General features: G+C 44.2%; 1 protein-coding gene across 1 annotated transcript in view; it reads right to left on the reverse strand.

The window, feature by feature from the left end:
* Positions 1–9,322: 9,322 nt before the first annotated feature.
* Positions 9,323–19,344, reverse strand: part of LOC128779765 (centromere protein F-like) — a 43,076-nt gene continuing 33,054 nt past the window's right edge. Inside the window, 6 exon segments of the mRNA XM_053915901.1 lie at positions 9,323–9,520; positions 13,993–14,171; positions 14,531–15,007; positions 16,173–16,338; positions 18,601–18,762; positions 19,080–19,256. Of these exon segments, the coding sequence (XP_053771876.1) occupies positions 9,323–9,520; positions 13,993–14,171; positions 14,531–15,007; positions 16,173–16,338; positions 18,601–18,762; positions 19,080–19,256 (1,359 nt within the window).

Below are 19,344 nucleotides of genomic sequence, written 5' to 3' on the forward strand. Positions count from 1 at the left end.
AAGGAAGTGGGGGCGCTTCAGGGTTTTGCTGAGAGCAAGTAAACTGGGAGGACGGAGTCCCTTCCTCCATCAAGTGTCCAGGGCCCCTCTGGCACCCAGGACCTGAACCCATCAGAGGGTCCTGTGGCTAAGCAGAAATCTGGCTTCCAGAGCACCTGTGGCCCATGACACAGCAAACAGGGAAGCAGGTGTGAAGGCAAGAGGAAACTATCTCATAAGGCATCCTTCTAACAAGTACCATTGGTGAAAGGGAGGAAAGTTTTGTAAGCAAAGGAAGGAATGTTGAAAAATAAACTTCAAAAGTTAAATAGGCTGAATCTTCGTCCTGAGATGTGTCATATCTTTCAAACACCTTTGGAAATCCTACTCTTCCCTGACAAGGCAGATGGAAAGCAGTGTGCCATTCTCACCGATTCCAAATGTAGGAGGAAAGGATCCACTGGGGTCCACTGTGCTGCACTTGGGGGGTGCCATATAAGATCACCTCAGTCAAAGGGGGAAGATGAAGACCATGCAAACTTCCTGGGCTTCGATTTCTTGACCTTTCTGTGATGTGATCCTTGAACTTCAGGTCATCATTATTTACGTCCAAAAAAAATGGAAAAGGAGCTGGAAGTGTTACAGAGCAGACGGGGGGTGGTTCATGATAAATTATTATGGAAAGGATTCCCCCCTCCGTCTCTGGAGTTTTGCCCCCCAACACACACCTGCTAGGTTTGAAATGACCGCCGCCAGAGGAAAGACGTCTCTCAATGCCAGAGACTGGTGAAAAGGAAAGAAATTATTTATTAAAAAGTTCAATCAAAATGTAAAGCAGTGGGCGGTCATCCAGAAATCAGGGGTTCAGACAGTGATGTCTGCCGGGTTTCACGGACTGAAATGTGGGGAACATATTTGTAATATGACAGTGATGTGCCCAACCAGAAATGGCAGTTCAGTAACAAAAAAAGGAAGCAATGAAGAAGAATGAATATCGGGGACAACTCATAGTCAGTGACATAAAATTTGACATGAAATATTTCTCTGACCATTTAGAGGAGGTGCTCCATGAAGCAGGACTGGAGGGTGAGACAGTGAGGGTGGGATTCCAGGTGACGGAGAGGAATGCTGCCTGGAAGAGTGGCAGAGGGATGACGCAGTTGATCAAATAAGGAAATAGGAAATGGAAGTAAAGAACATACTAAGTTTTATTGGAATCTGGCCGAGATCACTTTTCTCTGTCATTGGGGATTAGCTACATCTTTTGAGTTTCCTCCTAATGGCCTCCTAGCCTATGGGAGATTGGACAGAAGAAAGAATGAATGAAGAGGGTGGTCACAGAGGAACTTCTTTTACAAGATTACATAGGACTAGGGAGTAGGAATGCCAACCAGTCTAAGGCAATGCTGAACTGATCCCAGTGGCACAAGCTAAAACTCCCGATAAGGGTGGGAATAATCGGACTGGAGGTCAGTACTAGCCTCTTGTAAATAAGCTGAGGCTCTGTGGCCATGCCTGGGAAACAGGTGGGGAGGGCGAAGTAGCAAGGAGAGCATGGAAGTGGCCCTGTGAGCCTACCGTCTTCCAACCAAAACCTTCGCTGGGAATGGCTGTGAGACCCAGGTCCAGGGGCCTCCCGCCTGGGTCAGCCATCCTCCACAGGACCACCGAGCTCCCTGTAGTTGAGCTGGAGCTGCAAGATAGCAAGTGCCTGTTGGGGGTGTTCAGGTCCCAATGTTTCATTGCTTTCCCCCCCTCGGCTCTTTCTATATGCTCAGTATTCCTTTTGCCCACCTTGCATTTCCCTGGGGTTCTTTTTCTCCCCTCACAGTTCATCTCTCAGCATTTCCTTCCTCATCATGACCCCTAATATACTCATGATCAGTTACTGAGAGGTGACCATGGCAGCTAGATCTACTAATCTTCAAGGGCCCCAGAGCTCCTTTACCTCAAGAACACTAAAAAGTATTGTGGATGCTAGACACCCATTAAAGTGGGAATGTATGAAGCCAGAAAGAGGACTTTATAATTTTTTTCCGTTTTTTCCAACAGAAAAGAAAAAAAAAACACATCAGGAAGAAAGCACAAAGTCCAGAGGAAACCTGGCAAACAGCCACTGTCATGGAGTGAGCACGTGCTTGATAAGTCTTCCCTGTGGCTGGGCTGGGAACAATTACATGAGAAAAAATGTGTTTTCTCTGTATGACAATTATGAATAAAAATAATTCTTAATTTAAGATGAGTTAGTAAACAACATTTCCTTTTTTTGCATAACTTCTCTGTCATTATTACATTGACTTAAAAGACATTTTGCTCCTCCGGTGACCACTGCAGAGATTCTTTGTCTACATGTCCACTTCAGTGCCCGGGACCCTCTAACTCACCTTCCCATTAAATGCCTCTATGAAACTCAGCCTTTCCACCAAGTGGTTAATTGTATCTAATGTGACATGGTAGGGCTCCCATCCGAAGTTGCTTAAAGAAAATATTTGGGAATGATTTGGAAGAGTTGTTATCCTCCAATTTTGTGGTTTCATACAATGAATTGAATTCAAGTAGATTGCATGTGGGATGGGAAGGAAACTGGCAGAAAAAAGGAGGAGGCCTTAAAATTTTGACTGGTTGTATCTGAGGGTTTTTTTAAAATAATTTAACTTATTTTTTGAAATTTAAAGCCCAAATTGTGTAAAAGGCACAGACGGCCATGTTTGAGAGCTACCAACAACAGAGCACACACAGCAGTGTGAGTGTGGGTGCTCGCTTAGGGAAACGTGTGGTGAGTGAGATGGAGTTCTGTGATCCTGCCACCAGCCTGTCTGGGTGTCATGCTCTGTGTGTCTGTCCCCATTGCTGTGCCACTCCCATGCACACAACAGATACATCTCCCGAGGCTGGCCACCTCAGCATGGCTTCCCTACTGGGGTTTCCAAGTAATGTCACTGATCTTCAAGATCAGGACAGAGAGAGAAGGGATTGTCCCTCCGCACAGAACTTGGGACCCCATTTTTTTTCTCTTTTTGGTCCAAACTTGCTACTCATTCTGTGAATGATCATTTCTATGAAAAATGTGTCGATAATTATTCATACTGACTGACCCAATGCTCTATTTTTAATTTTTTAACTTTAAAAAAATTTTCTTCAAGTACAATTGTCTCCATTTCCCCCAGCACCAATGCTCTATTTTTTAAAAGCACCATTCTGGGCAGGTGGATCTAGGTTTTAGGATATAGTGTGAGATGCAGAAAAAATATTTCCTATTCATAACCTCAAGTTTTCATCTTCAAAGTGATAGAGAAAAGTAGAGAATGAAATCATATTGTTATAATAGAAAATAAGGATGCTCCAAAAGCCATTTGATTTTGGACTTGTAGCTAGTAGAATTGGAAGTACTTGATGTTCAGAAAAAATCACAAAAGGCAGAATAATGAGTAACTAAAGATTTTCATCAAGAGGCATTAGAAAAGTATGTATTTAGTGCATCCTTCCCCCTGTGTAACTTAGATTTCAGACAGGTGCCCGTTACCAATTTCAGCAGAATTGCTTCTCATGACAGAGAAAGGCAGGTCATTACGCAGATGGATTTCGAGGGGCTCTCTTGCTCAGGTAGCAGGCCAAACTCAACGGAAGTGTAGGCATAGAGAGTACAGTCTCTGACTAACAAAAATTAAAAAAAAATAGCAGAGAACAGTCTTTGCAATTGCATCAAGTAGGATGTGGCTGAAGTAGCAGAATTTCCAACTGGGAGTTGCTTTAAAAAATAATGATACATTTTCTGATGTGAGAAGAAGTCCAGAATGGTTCTGAGGCTTAACAAAGTTATGAGAGACCCATCCTTCTGACGGGGATCCTACGGTTTGGAAATGCTTTCTGTGTTTTGGTCTCAGAATCGGTTACTGCAGGTGGTCATCATAAGCAGTCCTGGCCTTAGAGAATGGTGTGAACGTAGGCCTTATGCTAACTATATTCCTTCCCTGGCAAGAGGGTCATGATCTTAAGCACATGCTGCCCAACATCTGCCCCCAAAACGGGTTTCTAATGACAAGAAAGTAGAAGTGACAGTAGGGTAGGTGATCAGTCATCTCTACCATGGCAACCAGAATTTTCTGTCTGGGATAATAATGAAAACATTTGACTGAATTGGATTAAAAAAGAAGTATCCATTGACTTTAATCTATGTCACATTTGGGAAACCAGTGTGATTCTTAAAAAGCAACATATTCTCTCCTTCAAAGAGTTTTTAACCACCTCAAGGAAGCAAAACATCCAATTTGGTTATATACGTTGGACAAGATTTAGGAGACTAACTTGGGTTTCTGGTTTTCATGAGAAAAGATTGGTAAGTGCAATGTGAAGTAAATCTCAGAAAAGACTTGTTTTAAATTCTAGGAATGACAGATTTCTTCCATTGAAATATCCTCTGTGCGCCAGGGCCATGTGGCTCAGTTGGTTGGAACATGGTCCAGTCCACCAAAAGTTAGCGGGTTTGATTTCAGGTCAGGGCATATACCTAGGTTGAGGCATTGATCCCCTGTTGGGGTGCATAGGGGAGGCAACTGATCCATGTCTCTCTCTTTCCCTCATTCCTGTCTCTCTCAAATCAATAAAAAACATACTCCTTGTGTAAAGATGAAATGTTTTCTAAAAAGAAAAGTTAAAAGCACATCTATACTCATCTGGTAGATCCACATGGAGGGAGGCCCTGATGGTCTCATAGGAATGTCCAACTTCTCAAAACACTAAAGTGGCTCACCCGTCTGCTGCAATCATAGCTATTTCAGAAGGAAACAGTCTCTGCACTTCCTGTACCTGTTTAGAAATCACAGCGTGGTGCCTCTTTCCCTCCGCACGTGTCTGTGACTCTACAGACAGCACCAACAGCCTCTGGGTAGGCATGAGATACAGGCTGCTCGGTAATGGCACAGAGAACAAGCACTGTGGGCTAGCTCAGAGCACCCTCGTGAACTTCTGATGGCCCAAGTCCAAGAAGATGACCCATACAACCACCAGCAGGTCACGTCCAGGAGAAACAACACCCTCACGTGGACTGCCCAAGGTCTAGCGGGAAGGGGTGGGCACCCAGCCAGGAAGTGCTCTGGTACATCACACAGCTGCGATTTCAACGCCAAAAGGATCTGTTCACGTTTTTGACCCCACACTGGGAAAATGGTCGATGGGTAGAGAAATGAGTATTTTGTAACCCAATGCTGAGGATGTGTTTTTGCTAGACAAACAGTGCTATGAGTAGAAGTTCTGTCAAGGGGATCCAAACTTCACTGCCATTGGAACATATTATAAGCTAAATTGAGTTTTCTGGACTTGAATTTAGACACAAATTATAATGCTGTTTCTATAAGGAAATGTATTCTGGGTTCCAAATGACCAATTTATATACAAACTTCAGCAATACAATTCACTTGTAATTTCTGTAATAATTGTTTTTCACAGAGTAATTTAAAAAAGCCAAACCACCAACTTCCCCCCCCCCCCAAAAAAAAAGCCTCCAAAGATCTGTGGAAGTTCATTTGTAACATCGGGAATGGAATAGTATGTACAAATCGATAATGATTAAACTCACAGAATAAGAATTAATAGTATCGAGAATGATGAGAATGTTGTAGGACAGAACCTAATCTGAAATGAATGTGTTCTGTTGCCAGAGGTTTACCTCACAATTTTAAGCTGCAATATTTTTATTGTGTTCAATTATCTCCATAGACTAGCCACCATTTGATGCAGTAAAAAAGCATCCACCTAGTTCAATGTCAACGAATGTAATCGATGTGAAAGCCTCAAGAGATTCTTACCCATAGTCCCAGTATCACCAGAGGAATCTGAGGCAGAGTGACTGCATTTACCCAAGGTCATGTGGGGAGTCCAAGCATTTGAACACCTCACTTTCACTTTTCATATCTACATTTGTACTAAACTTTTGTATTCAAAGCCTCACAAATCTTTGAGGTTTTGCAAAGTTTTCCAATAGAGACCTTGAAAGGATTTTGTTACAGTAAATAATTCACGAGCAATAAGTTAGTCATAATTTTAGAAGTTGAAATTTATTCTAATGTCATTTTATATTTTTGAACATTTAATAGCATAAGTCAGATGCCAGCATCCCACACTTAAGGACAACTGCGTGGCACAGAGAAAGTAGAAATTCAGCCGTGTCCAGGTTGCTCAGGTGGTTACAGCGTTGTCCCGATACACCAAGGTTGTGTGTTCAATTCCCAATAAGGGCACATACTTAGGTTGTGGGTTCAAACCCTGGTTGGGGCACACACAGGACACAACTGATTAATACTTATCACTCCCTACCCCCCTTTCTCTCTCTCTCTAAAATCAATACACAAATTCTACAGAGAGAATTAAGGAATAAAATAAATAATTTTTTAAATCTAGAACAACAAAATTGGTGATTCTCTTTCTCCCTTCCTCACTCTCTCTAGAATTAATAAGTTTTAAAATATTGAAAAACTTTTTACAAAACAGAAATGCTTCTATCACCTGAATATCTGTCCTATGAAGACTGTTCTGGAACTGGCAGCATCTAGAGAGGCATAGGACGGTGGGCTCTGTATTCACAAAGCTGAGGTTGAAATAGTTCAACTCTCTGACCCGATTTCATCTTTTATCCAGTGAAGATAACCTCCATTTTGCAAGACTGCTGAGACACATCATTATATCTGGGATCATGGTCTCTCCAGACATAGGAGTCAGTTCTACCTGTGTCTCTCCATCCCAGCCTATAACATGCAGATCCTAATGTCTCCTTTAGATGCAAAGTGAAGGGTTTGAGAAAAAATGCAAAGATGCTTTGGAAAATGTATATAATTTCCACACGATGTTTTAAGTAGTTGATCCCCAGCTCAGGGGACTGGTGGCATTGGATACCTAAGTCTTGCAAGAGGTAGGATGTGAGCTCGAGGTCCTCAGACTTTTCTAATTAGGACGGTTGTCCTGAAGCACTGCGAGTTGTTCTCTCTATTCAGGAAACCTAGCATAAAGCCCTTCCTCTACGCTCACACGAAACCAAGTGGCAGGGAGAACAGAGCTCAGATATCCACAACTACCAAATCCAGGACTTAGAATTCCCTTCGTCCCCCACAAAACAGAAATATGAACTCTGAGACAATGACTAGTACAGCTTCTGATTTAAAATATTTGATCATACTTTATTTCCCATTTAAATTTCAAGACACACTGACATAGCCTGAATGACTTTGGAAGAATGTGGAAATTCTACGATGGATGTTCCGTCACATTATGAGCAGTTAGGCGTCTTTGAGGACTCAAAGCAATGGGAAGCAGAACACTTCTCCCCTCCCAGAGTGGGGGAGCCCTGGGAAGATGTGCCCTGACTCCTTCTGAAGTCCAAACAAATCTGTGCAAATGACAGTTCCAACACAATAGGTAGGCATCAACTGAGAAAGACCACAGAGAAATCTCAAGTGAAGTAAGTGTGTGCCGAGGTGGCTCTTAGGGAATCGGGCTGCATTGCAGTGTTGGGTTCTCTGTCCTTCTTATTGAAGATGCAGCCCTTTTGGACTCTTGATAATTCCCCAGAACAGTGAAACATCTCAGTTCCTACAGAATATTGAAGATGAAAAAATGGTCTCAGCGAAGCCCACATTGTACAGAAGAGAATTTGATGCCTAGGCCTGTATGGACTGGGTCTAGTTCCCCCTCGACTTGTCAGCTGTGCTCATACTTGTGACTCCACTGCTCATATCAGAGCTGGGATTGCAGCATATTTACTTTTCACCTTATGTGCAGCTCAGCTCCTAGTGTAGGAGTGTTGTTAGCTCGAGGAAAAGAAACACGTCCTGGCTGTTCATTTATAAGGTTGTGACCTTGAAAATGGAAGGCATGTCGAGTATTCCCTTTAACAAGGGAGGAGCAGCAGCTACAGTCCACCCCAGAAAGGAAGAAGAGGTTTTCAGTTCCCACAGAACTACTCAGCCAGACTTACTGAGTGCAATCTTCTAATAACTGGGGACAGCCAATAAAGCTGATGGCCTGGTCCCAGCGCTGTGGGCTCGGGCCACGCCCCTGAACACATGGCAGCCTTGGGATGATTGATGACACGGATATCATTGCATCAGACCAGAACCCCGAGGGACTGAAGACACAGGAGGAAAGTCAGGGTACTGACTTTCAGTAGATGAATACTAAGTAGCTTCATATTATTGAAGCATTAGACAACAATAGAGTCCACCTTGCAAAGGACAGTTTTGAACAATATATGAGAACACTGGTCAAGCTTTCTACATCAGTCTGAGCTGAAAACCAAGAGCAAATCATGTTTTACTAGCTCATGTCCTAGAAACATTTGATTCCCTGGTTCAAGAACAAAGGACCTCGCTGCAAAATTGTTACATTTGGTATGGCTCATAATGCCTGCATGTTTTCAAAAACCTGTCATTGACGTGAGCTGGAAACTACCACACACATGCATCCTTGCTGATACGATTCAATGCGGACACCCAAGATGTGGACACTGCCTGGACATGTTATATTCCCACATGATTATCATGACCCACATTCCCAACCACCTTTCACTCTAACTGAGCATGTTCCCCACGTCTACTGGTGTCACTTGCTGCAACAGTTTGACTTTGGTAAGAGGTTGTTGCAGTTGGCAACAAGTGGTCCCAGTGTTCATAATGCGCTTATGTTTAGGAATCATCTTTACGGAAACACAGGTAAGTTTTACGAGAACAAAATGCCTTGTTTTAATACAACATCGCCATAAGGGGGACTGCATACCAGATTGGCTTTTTGAAAGAACCCATCACCATGATGGAACAGCTGAAATATTACATCTTCAGGAGCCAGCCACCAGGCCGCCATAATGTATGTGAGAGCTCGTTTTCCTTAAAAACACAGAATGTGGCTTTCCTTCATTTGACTGAGCTCTAAGAGATTCTCTCAAACTATTTCATGCCTAGTACAAGGAAGAGTACGTAGGAAATAGCACAAGGCAAGTGTATAGTTTCCTGGGAGCAGTTAATTGGAAGTATAAATAGTTTTGCATTTTCAAAATGCACACAGTCAAGGAGAAGTTCAATGCTTGCCTCTCAAGTGTAATGTTCCCATAACACTTTCTGCACTACTATGCACAGCACGGAGGAGGCAGATCAGTAAGAAATAGGTAGGTGATCAGGGCTTCCAAACTTTTCTAATACTTCCGATGGGAGATCTAGAGAGTCCAGTACGTTCAGGTTTCTGAGAAATTGCTTTCTTCCTAGTGATAATGAGTCCCTGAGTAAAGACAAGCCCCTGTGGACACAGTGCTTTCCACCCAAGTAGGGCCACCTGCCAGGGGCCCTAACACACAAGGTGTGTTCTAGTGGATGCTACAGGTCTCACGGGACTCGGTGCCAGCTTCCGAGCTGGGCGCGGGGCGGCCTCGCTTGGACTTCAGGTCCTCGCTGGGGCTGCCGGCCCACTGTCTCTTGCGCAGCTTCCTGGCCGAGAGAGGTCTTGCTGAGGGGTCTTGGGTTGCAGGGCCTGAATCCGAAGTGCTTCTCTGAGCGACCTTAACCTGCAACACAAGCATCTTTGTAAGAGGCGTGGATCATATTCACATTCCTACAGCAAGTTTCTCATCAAGCTTGAAGTTAGATTCTTCTTCCCCAGGTGTTGGACACAGCGTTTCCCTTTCTTCTTACCTAAGGACAGGCCCCACCTAAGAGCTTGGAAGAAGTCTGACATGACCCCTGGCGAAACACCTTGCAAACTTTCCTTGACCCCTCTGATGGCCAGAGACCTGCTCCCAAGGCCAGTGTGACACTGTCAGACCAGAGGGAAGCTCTTTGAGGGCTAAGACTTGGCCTCTTTACCCTTGTGTGCCCTGACTACCCAGGAGACATTCCACATACAGCTAAGAGAGAACCCAAACCAGCTTCCATTTCTCTTAGTGGAGCTGCCATTGTCATTCAAATGAATAAAACCCAAATGAGTGACTCCACCTTCGCAGGTGTAAGCCTTCTTTCCAACATTGAAAAGTCCTTCCTCCTGTTCCTCAAGTAACACTTTAATCATTCTCGGGTGATTGTTATGTGGTTTTCAGGTAGGGTCTGCATGATAGCAGAAGGGCAGCAATCTACTACAAAAGCCAGTGGGCAGTACATCCCCTTTCTCATGGCCTGTCCTTTCAGGAGAAAGCAGGAACTCAGCAAATGTAAGGCTTTAAGAAGCAGAGGAGAGTCAAGACTTTTTTGGAGGTTCACATATCAGTGAAAGAAGATACTGGTCAGAAGAGAGAGAGGAACAAGACACATGAAGTACACAAACGCTTCACTTAACCAAAGTTAAAGGTAACAGTGGGAGATTCCAGGAGGAAGATCTTTGAAACCAATGCAAACCAAAGACAAAGAAACAGAGGACAGGCTGTCCCAAGGGCAATGCATGTTCAGTCCTGGACCTGACAGGAAGCGCTGTGACAGGTCACTTCCTGAGCAAGTGACTGCCAATGACCTCCTTGGGAAGCAGCAAGAAGAAAGAATGGAAATTATTTCCCCGTTTATATTCTTTCCATAGGAAGTATGTAGTTTTAAAAGGCAGCTAAATACATTTCATGAGAGAAAACCCAGCAAATCTGGCCAACAGGTGACACCCTTGCAAAGCCTGCCTCTACCTCAGATTACGTGCAGGACACTTCAAAGGGGCAGCAGCCTTGAAGGGTCAGGATGAGGACTGAATGGCAAATTACCATCCATGGCAAGTCGATGAAATGAAAGGAAGTTTTTTAGCCCTGGCCAATGTGGCTCAGTGCATTGAGCGCCAGCCTGCCAACCAAAGAGTTGGCGGTTTGGTTCCCAGTCAGGCCACATGCCAGGGTTGTGGGACAGGTCCCCAGGAGGGGGCACATGAGAGGCAACCACACATTGATGTTTCTCTCCCTGTCTCTAAAAATAAGTTAATAAAATCTTTTAAAAATCAGTTTTACTGCTGCTCTTCCTTTTGTTTTAAATTACAAAGTGATACAAAAGACAGGCATTTCCCTTGAACCCATCAGAGGTGGAGAATCAAGTCTTCAGGTGCACTGTTAAAAAAAGAGAGTGAAAGATCCCAATGGGAGAGAGAATTTGACCCTAATTAAAGAGCCAAAGTCCATCCCTGGACTGTCCTCGCCTCTAGATTCAATTTCTCTGATACAAATGGAGGAAATTAGAGTCAGTGATCTGGGTTTAAACTATGGATGTGTTCCTCAGGCAGGTTCCTTAACCTGAGACCTGTCGAAAACAACATGAGGTCAAATTCAACAGGTACTCAGACTCTCAGGTTCACCCAAACCCTGTCTTACACACTGTGTCTAGTTCACAGTGGGGAGAGGGTGAGGATGTGAATGGCTCCATGAAAACGAACCTCATAACTAGGGAAAAAACGTAGAGCCCCACAGAACTGCTGACTGACAGGGGCTGTGGTGAGGGCATCACCATCATCCTCTACAACCTAGTGGCCAATCCACCGGCACTGAGCAACCCCAGGTTCAGGTCAGGTCTACACACATCACACTCCCTTGTCCCCAGCAAGTAGGAGCTCCAGGGTTTATTCCCCCCAGAGACATACCTGAGAATGGTCCTCATCTAACCTGCTTTTCACTTCTTTTCCCCTTGAACTTGTCACGTGTCCCGGTCTTGTTCCAAACTCAAGCCAGCCATTTCAGGGAAACACTACCATTGTGAGTTTCGAAGCAACTATATTTTTCAAACTGAGTGATGAAATATGCTTAAGCGTTGAGGGGAGCATTTGATAAGGTGACTCAGGAAATGCTGAATTAAATTAAATTTCAGGAAGCCGGGTTTTGAAGTTTGCATCTAATCACGAAGCCTCCTGTCACCTCCTGTCCAGAGGACCCCCTTCAGTTGCACACGTGCACAACATTGCTCAGCGATTCACAACCGCTGGTGCCTCCTGCCTCCCGTAGCTCATACAGGGATCACACATATTCAGGAACACTGCTTAGGACTCCCTACTCAAGGCATTCAATAGCAGTGTGCAGAGCAGGCCCCCTAGAGTGCAGAGCCCTTTTTCTTAGAGAGTAAGTCCAAACTCCACAAGCAACTCCACTTCCCATCACCTCCAAAGAAAAGAAGAGGAAAAAGGCCTGTGTGCTGATTTCACGACATGATTTCCTAACACACTTTCCAAACATCTATTTCTTTCTGCAGCCGCTTCAGGACAACATCAACAGCTCTATTCATTCAACAAATATCTGTTGAATTCCAGATGTCGCATTAGACAGGAGGACACAGGGAAGCCACAAACAATGGGGAACCTCACAGAACCCATCTTGCAACTCAGAAGGCACGCTTTTAAGCAAGCAGTGACTATCAAGTGAACCGGCATCACATAATGGAAGTGCAGGGCACTTACTACCTATGTCATGATTTCCTGTTTCAGAGCCAAATACCTCCCTGGATCCCTGTAAGTGTGAGTCCAGCAGATAGGTCTTGGCGTGCACTGGGGATTAAGGAGCAGCTCCCAGTCAGCCACCTAAGGAAATGGCCCAGCCTCCTCTGGGACCTAAACCAGACTCCTGGCTGGCAGGTCAGGGATTATCTTATGGTCAATAGCTTTGGTGCCACTTGCAAGCTGCGCTCTTTGGAGTCACTGGTTGCTTCATGGAAAAGAAGCTGTTTTAATGGTCACTGGAATGTCAGAAGACACCCCAGTGTACTCTCTCCAGTGTTTTGTTGTTCCTGGAATCTCAAAGTGAAATCATCATGGGGGGAAGGAGGGAGGGAGGATGGAAAGGATGGCGGAATTGATGATGGAAGGAAAAACATTGCACAAAATGGTAGAATATTTCTAGTACGAGTAATGGACCATTGACTTTAATGAGTGAAAGAAAATTTTGACCTTTCCTTCACACTCTTGAATTAGAAAGATTTTTTTGCCATGTAAGTTATGGAGAAACTTAATAGTAGGTATAAAGTCCTTAATACTGAAACATCTTACAGATCAAACAAGTTTGCAAATATGCACTTGTTTTGATTCAGCTAATCGCCAACCTCACTCTCGTTTGGTATCCCAAATCCTAAACACTTGCTCACTGAAGAATGCTTACGTAACAATAATAAGGGTTATGACACTAGCAAAACTTCGTTTACTGGTTCAAGTTAAGCAGATTGCAAACGTAAACTCTGACAAGCAAAAAACCATCATGAGAGTTTTTCAATTCTTGACGCTCTTCCAGCAACGTCCAACAATACTCCTGTGATCCCCAGTTTGCAAAACACTGGGAGAAAAGCAAGACCGTGGCACTGAGAGAGAGTGGGTGTCAGCTCTGGGCATTAACTTTGTGTGTTTCCGTTTCTCATCCTTTTCTGATTGTACTTCCGGCCAGAGTTCAATACAGTGAGGAAGTAAAACGCGAACGTTTGACACAAGGCACACACTCCATGCACATAAATGACAGCTGCAGGTGGTGGATCGTAGAAATGCTCCACAATTTGTTCAGCAAATATTCTCTCTGCTTTAAGGTAACATTTACCAGGCTGTTTGCAAGAAACACAGAGATCACTAAAGTCCTAGTCCCCAACAAACAAAATAGCGAAATCCATAAAGAGCTCCTTCCTTTAGACATCCAGTGAAATGTGTGCTTTTGGCAGAAAGTAAAGGGAGTCACAAAAAGTGAAGAATGGGAAGCAGCACAGAGGAAAAAGCACCAAATTACTATGACCAAGGCCTGTGCCTAAATGAAAAGCACCCCTTCGAATCCCTCAGTGCTAATGCCTGAAACTTTCTTCCAAGTCCCTTGAATTCTATCTAACGAGGCCACTTCCCATCACACTGTCTGAGGGACCTGCTGGGGAAGGGCCAGGTTGCAGCAGGATCATGGAATGTGCATCCTCAGGGCTGCTCACCACTGACTTCTTTGTACCCCATGGAGAGGAAGGACAGACTTGCAAGAGCTCCCAAGTCAGAGGACGTGGTGTGAAACCCTTGCCCTGAGAACCCTGTCATCTCCTGAATTTCCAAGTGCAGATTCTTGTTCGCAGGAGGTACCTTTTGGGGTCTGCTGCCCCCAGCTCTTGGTTGGGACATCCCAGCGTGGCTTTCTCTGCCGATACTTAGGAGGCACCGTGTCAACTTGTGGGCTGCAAGGCGTGGACTGGTCCTGCTTGCCACGGTTGTACTTCGCAGGATGTAGGGGCTCGTCTTTCCCGTTGGGAGGGCAGCAGGCCCTAGGAACAAAAAAGCTGCCTGTCAACATTGCTAGGTCCAGGTCTATCTATAATGACCATGATATGCATTAGGTCAATTGTTTAACAAAGAGAAGCAGAATTCCAAAGATCCTTTCTCCCTGCCACAGCGGTTAGGGACAAACTTCAGAGTCACCCTGAGAGTTGCCAAACTGAAGAAATAACTAACATGTTTTCCCTTATGAGAAACATAAGAAAACAAAACAAAACCCCACAATGGGAAAATGCACCCATGGACATGAACTATAGGAGGGGAATGTGGGAGGGTGAAATTTGCATGTGAAATTCCATGTGGACTTTCAAAAGTGCACAGATAATTTTGTTTTCAAATCATGCCACACCTTCCTTTCCAACTTCTGGGAGTCCCTGGGGCTCAAGCCCAGTGTCTCCCGCATCCTCTGCAGGGGCAATGCCCCTTCTGGCCGCCTTCCAGCTTCTTTTAGGAAAGGTGTGTGGTGTGGAAGGTGCAGTTCCTCCCTCGTTCTCCCGAATCCCACTGGCCCTTCGCCCCTTGCCTGAAGCTTTAGTTTGGCCGGATGATCCCTTCTTTGCAGTAACACAAGGGACTGGAGGTGAATCTGCGTCAACTGATTTTAGCAAAGGGGAAATCTGGACACTCGGTGGAGACTGTGGTGAACTCAGACGAGCGACTTGTGCTTCTAACATCTCTTTGTCTCTCTCCAACTTCTCGTGGCTTGTCCGCAGGGAGCAGTACTTATCCCAGTGCTCTTCTGCCTCCTTGCTTTTTCTTTCAAGGGCTGCTTTCAGTTCCTTCACCTCGGTCATCAGCTCATCTACATGAGCATCCACAAGAGCACCTGTCAAAAATCACAGCATGACACTCTTTACTTGACATTCCACATCATAAAGCAGAAAACCTGAAACTTGGGTTTTAGTTTCATTTTTGTTTTCATACAAGTGGAGAAGGTATATCTATGCATGTTCTTATAGATTCACACCCTTTGTTTGGGAGAGATCATATCAGGGTGAATACTCCAATAGACTACATAGGTCTTCTTAGGACAGCTTAAATAAAGCCCACCATAATCTCAAACTTGTATTGCAGCCAACCCATGAAACGTTCTTGTAGTTGTTCATATGAAATCAAATGGATTACTTTAGCACCTCTCCTCTATTCCTTTTCCATGCATCCACTCACTACATGAACAACATAAGTCATTCGAGACTATGAAATCTCCTCCATTGTAATGACTTTGGGAGGTAGAAGGGGGCTGGTGAAAAGGCAGGTCCTAAAAAGCTCTGAAAATTATTTGTAAGCAATGGAGGGTCCCATGCCCAAAAGTTTGGGGGACGCTAAAAGATGGAGTCTTGGTCAACTTTTAGCTGCCATGGTTGGCAGGAAATCCATTAGAAAAACTCCCTGGAGCTCCATAAACTCTGAGATCTCTTCTGAGCAGGAAAGACCCCAGGACCACCCTACTGAGCCTTGGTCCAGAAGAGCCACCGTGACAGTGCTCATCATCACCTTTCCACTCAGTGAGAAGAATTCCACTCAGGCATCAGTGGAGAAAAGTTGTCTTTTCCTTTTCATTTTACCTCCACTCCCTGACACAGAGTCCCCAAGCCCTTCCATGGACTTGACCCATGGGAATAGGCCAAGGACAACCAGGATCAGGTGTCTGCAATCTGGCAGGTCCAGCTCAGATGGCACTCCACCTGTGACGCTATCTAGATAAATGCACATCCCGTGGAAAACTCTTCCTGGAAGGGCCCATTAGCAAAAGGCACTGCCAGTGTTTTTGTACATTTCATAGATCAGAAGATGTGATTGTTCTAGGTTAAAATTCAGGCTTCCCTCTGAATCCTATGAATGATCCAACAGTGAGCTCAAAGTTCGGAAATTGGACAAAGGACAACCACCGAGAATCAGCATGCAGTAGGACACTGGAGCACGGAGACACTGCCTGTGCCCACACCAGGCTTTGCTGGCCTGGGCACGGGGCCCTGCCCAGCTCACCCCACCTGCTTTCTGCTTCTCTTGTGCAGCTTCTTCAAGGCGACACAGCTCTTTCTGCAACTGCTCCATTCCCTCTTCCATCATCTTACAGTGGCTGAGCCAACAAGCGATCTCCCCCTGGGCACGCTCCTTTTCCTTCTTCAGCTGCTTTATATGTGTTTGATTGTTCCTCTGCAAAACATAAAGTTGAATTGGAGACTTGCAATTTTTTTTATAATCACATAGATAGATCATTATGAGCCCTGGCTGGTGTTGCTCAGTGTACTGAACGCTGATCTGTGAACCAAATGGTTGCCGATTAGACTCCTGGATGGGCACATGTCTCTGTTGCTGGCCAAGTCCCTGGTTGGGGGCCTGTGAGAGGTACCAAATCAGTGTTTCTTTCCCTCTCTTTCTCCCTCCCTTCCTTCTCTCTGAAAAAATAAAGAAAAACTTTAGAAGTATAAAGTAAAAAAAGCAAACAATCTTTGAGATATACTTAAGAATCATATATTGTCAATATAACAACTATTATGTTCACACTAAAACATCTAATTAAGAATAAAACAATTCACCCTTTCTACTCAGTTTCCTAAGCCTCCCTGGTCGACACTGCATTTCTGATGCCCCTTCTTTGCATCCACAAACACAAAGCATGGTTCCTAAGCCAGTGTGCCCTTCAGTGGCTCACTCTGCCTGTGTTCGTGCCGTGGGAATCACATCCTGGGGGGTGGGGATAGGAGTCCATGGACTTATTCTCCGTGGGTCAAAAATTCGTAGAGAATATGTCCCCATTTACAATCTTGTGCTGATATAAAAGTGTAATACCTAAGCTGGCATGTGTTCCAGTCACACCAGGTGAAGGCTGAACAATATTATGGCTCACAATACCAATTTAAATTTTATAAGTAGCTCAACTAGAAAGTGAGTAGAAAGGTGGGAGAATACATGGTTCCTTAACCAAACACAAAAGCTCTGCAAATGATTTAGAGGCACAATTGGACCTGATACCAAGGTATTTAGAGTGTGGATGTGTCCTTCCTTGTGGGAATATTCACACATTGCTACAGAAATATGAATTGGCATGAAGTATGACCCTAGATCTTGCTAGAATATTCCATAATATATGGCACATGCACTGTGCTATGTAGTATCAAAAGAGGCAGAATTCCAAAGCCATTTAGCTCTAAGAGATTCTGGTAGCAGATCATGGAGACATAAAAGCACACCGAACTATAAAAACCAAAACCAAAACCAGAGCTCCATACTCATGTTGCCAGATTTCATCCTTTCTAGATTTCATCTTGACATCATGAGCAATGTTCCAAAAATTTCTGCACTTGCGAAATTTTCTACTTCTGAATCCAACTGTAACTGCATTAGAGATGGATTAATTCAATTGCAAGGATGCTGGTCAAGTATACGTCAGTAAAGTTACATGTGGTCTGAATAGACTCAACAACGCACCATTCTGTACCTGGTGTGAATATAAACAAACATTCCCCCCAGTAAAACTGTCGAAGAGTAAAAGGGCAGAAAGTGTGTAAAAAAGTAGACCAGACGCTACATCTTCCTATTATGAAACCTAATATCTCTCATGGAGCAGAACATCATCGATCATTCATGTTATTGTGAATTTTATGAGTGTCTGTTTTATCGGCAGATTTCCTTCCTCTTGATCACTGTGTAAGAGCAATAAACCTCAGAGGTCGATACCTCGTTTTCTGTTTGAATATATTCAACACACAACATCATAATTTATAAATGTAAACCCTCGTTTCGTAAAGACCTTTACTGGAGGGTGTTTGTTTTCCAAATTCCTTAGTGTACCTTCTGGATGGCAGTCACTTTATAAAAACATCTCTGTAGGGATCACAACAGCCTCCCTTTCCAAGGAGAATTACTGAAGCGCCATCTCCAGTGTCAGGTTCCTGAGACTAGGGCTCACCTCCTCTTGTTCCTAGCCAAGAGCCTTTATGGCTCCCCTGTGGAGAGGAAGAGGAGAGTGGACACATGCATGTGCCAAGTGCCTGACCAAATGCTTTGCCACACCTTGACCTTCCTGGAAGGCAGAGGAAAGTGGGTTTGGTGCCAGTGGTGAACTTGGAGACCCATGAAGCAAGACTTTGGAATTACTTACCAAATTATTACCTAAAGCTCAGAGGCCTGCCCTAATCTCTTATTGGTTTAATCTTCATGTCCATCTCCAGAAGTGTTTCATACCCTCTCCTTTGAGGATTTACTGGGCAATGAAGTTCATTCCAGCCATGAGTCTGTGAGGCCATGCACTGATTTTTAAAAAGAGCTCAGCAGAACTGCTGAGTGATATTATTCATAAATACTCCGAACTTTTCCATAAAAATTAAAATGAAATCTCGTAAGTCAATACCTTTAAAACCACAATTCTTCCGTATAAACTGTTCTAAGTCATGAGGCAAGGAGAAGGAAACATACCTTGGTTTTTATCAATTCTCCTAAAAACTCAGTGACTTCTTTCAAAGAATTTCTGAGATGTTCTTCATTGGACGTTAAGAGGTCTATCTCCACCTTCTGCGAGCTGACGCGTTCTTCCTGGGAAGTCAGCTTCTCACTGTATGTCTGGATTTCCACTTCATGCTACGGCAGAGAAATGCCACTTTAGCAAAACTCCCCCAAAAGAAACCTGCTGTTGCAAGGACCATTTCAAGTGCACTCTGCCCATCTCCTGCCACTCTACTGCGAGATGCAGATGGAGCTTTACAGCTGAAGTTATCTGATGAGACGTGTGCAGGGAACGGGGAGAAAGATCGTGCAGCTCAAAGGACGGAGCCCTTCCCAAAATCTTAGAGCATAACAATAATGCTGCCCTTTGACCTTCTTGCAAAACAAACGTCTCCTGACTGTGGTCTACACACAGTCTCCAGCTCCCCCAGGTACCAAACTCCACTTTTCACCTGTTTGTTTGTGTCCAGAAGCAAAGTCTGATGTCTCTTTTCAGCTTCCTGAAGCTGTCTCTGATAGTCAGCTATTTCTTCTCTCATTTTCTCTTGCTTTTCCATCTGGTGTTTGTGTATGCAGTCCAAGCTCCTTTTCAAGTCACTATTTTCTAGCATGAATTCCTGCAATTGACCCTGAAGAGAAAATTAATACAATCATGGAAAAATAATGAAGAACCTTGATATATGTGTTCCGGAAAAGCTGAGTACTGAGGAGGAAAAA

Source organism: Desmodus rotundus, chromosome 12 (genome assembly GCF_022682495.2).
Source record: "Desmodus rotundus isolate HL8 chromosome 12, HLdesRot8A.1, whole genome shotgun sequence".
Lineage (NCBI taxonomy): Eukaryota > Metazoa > Chordata > Mammalia > Chiroptera > Phyllostomidae > Desmodus > Desmodus rotundus.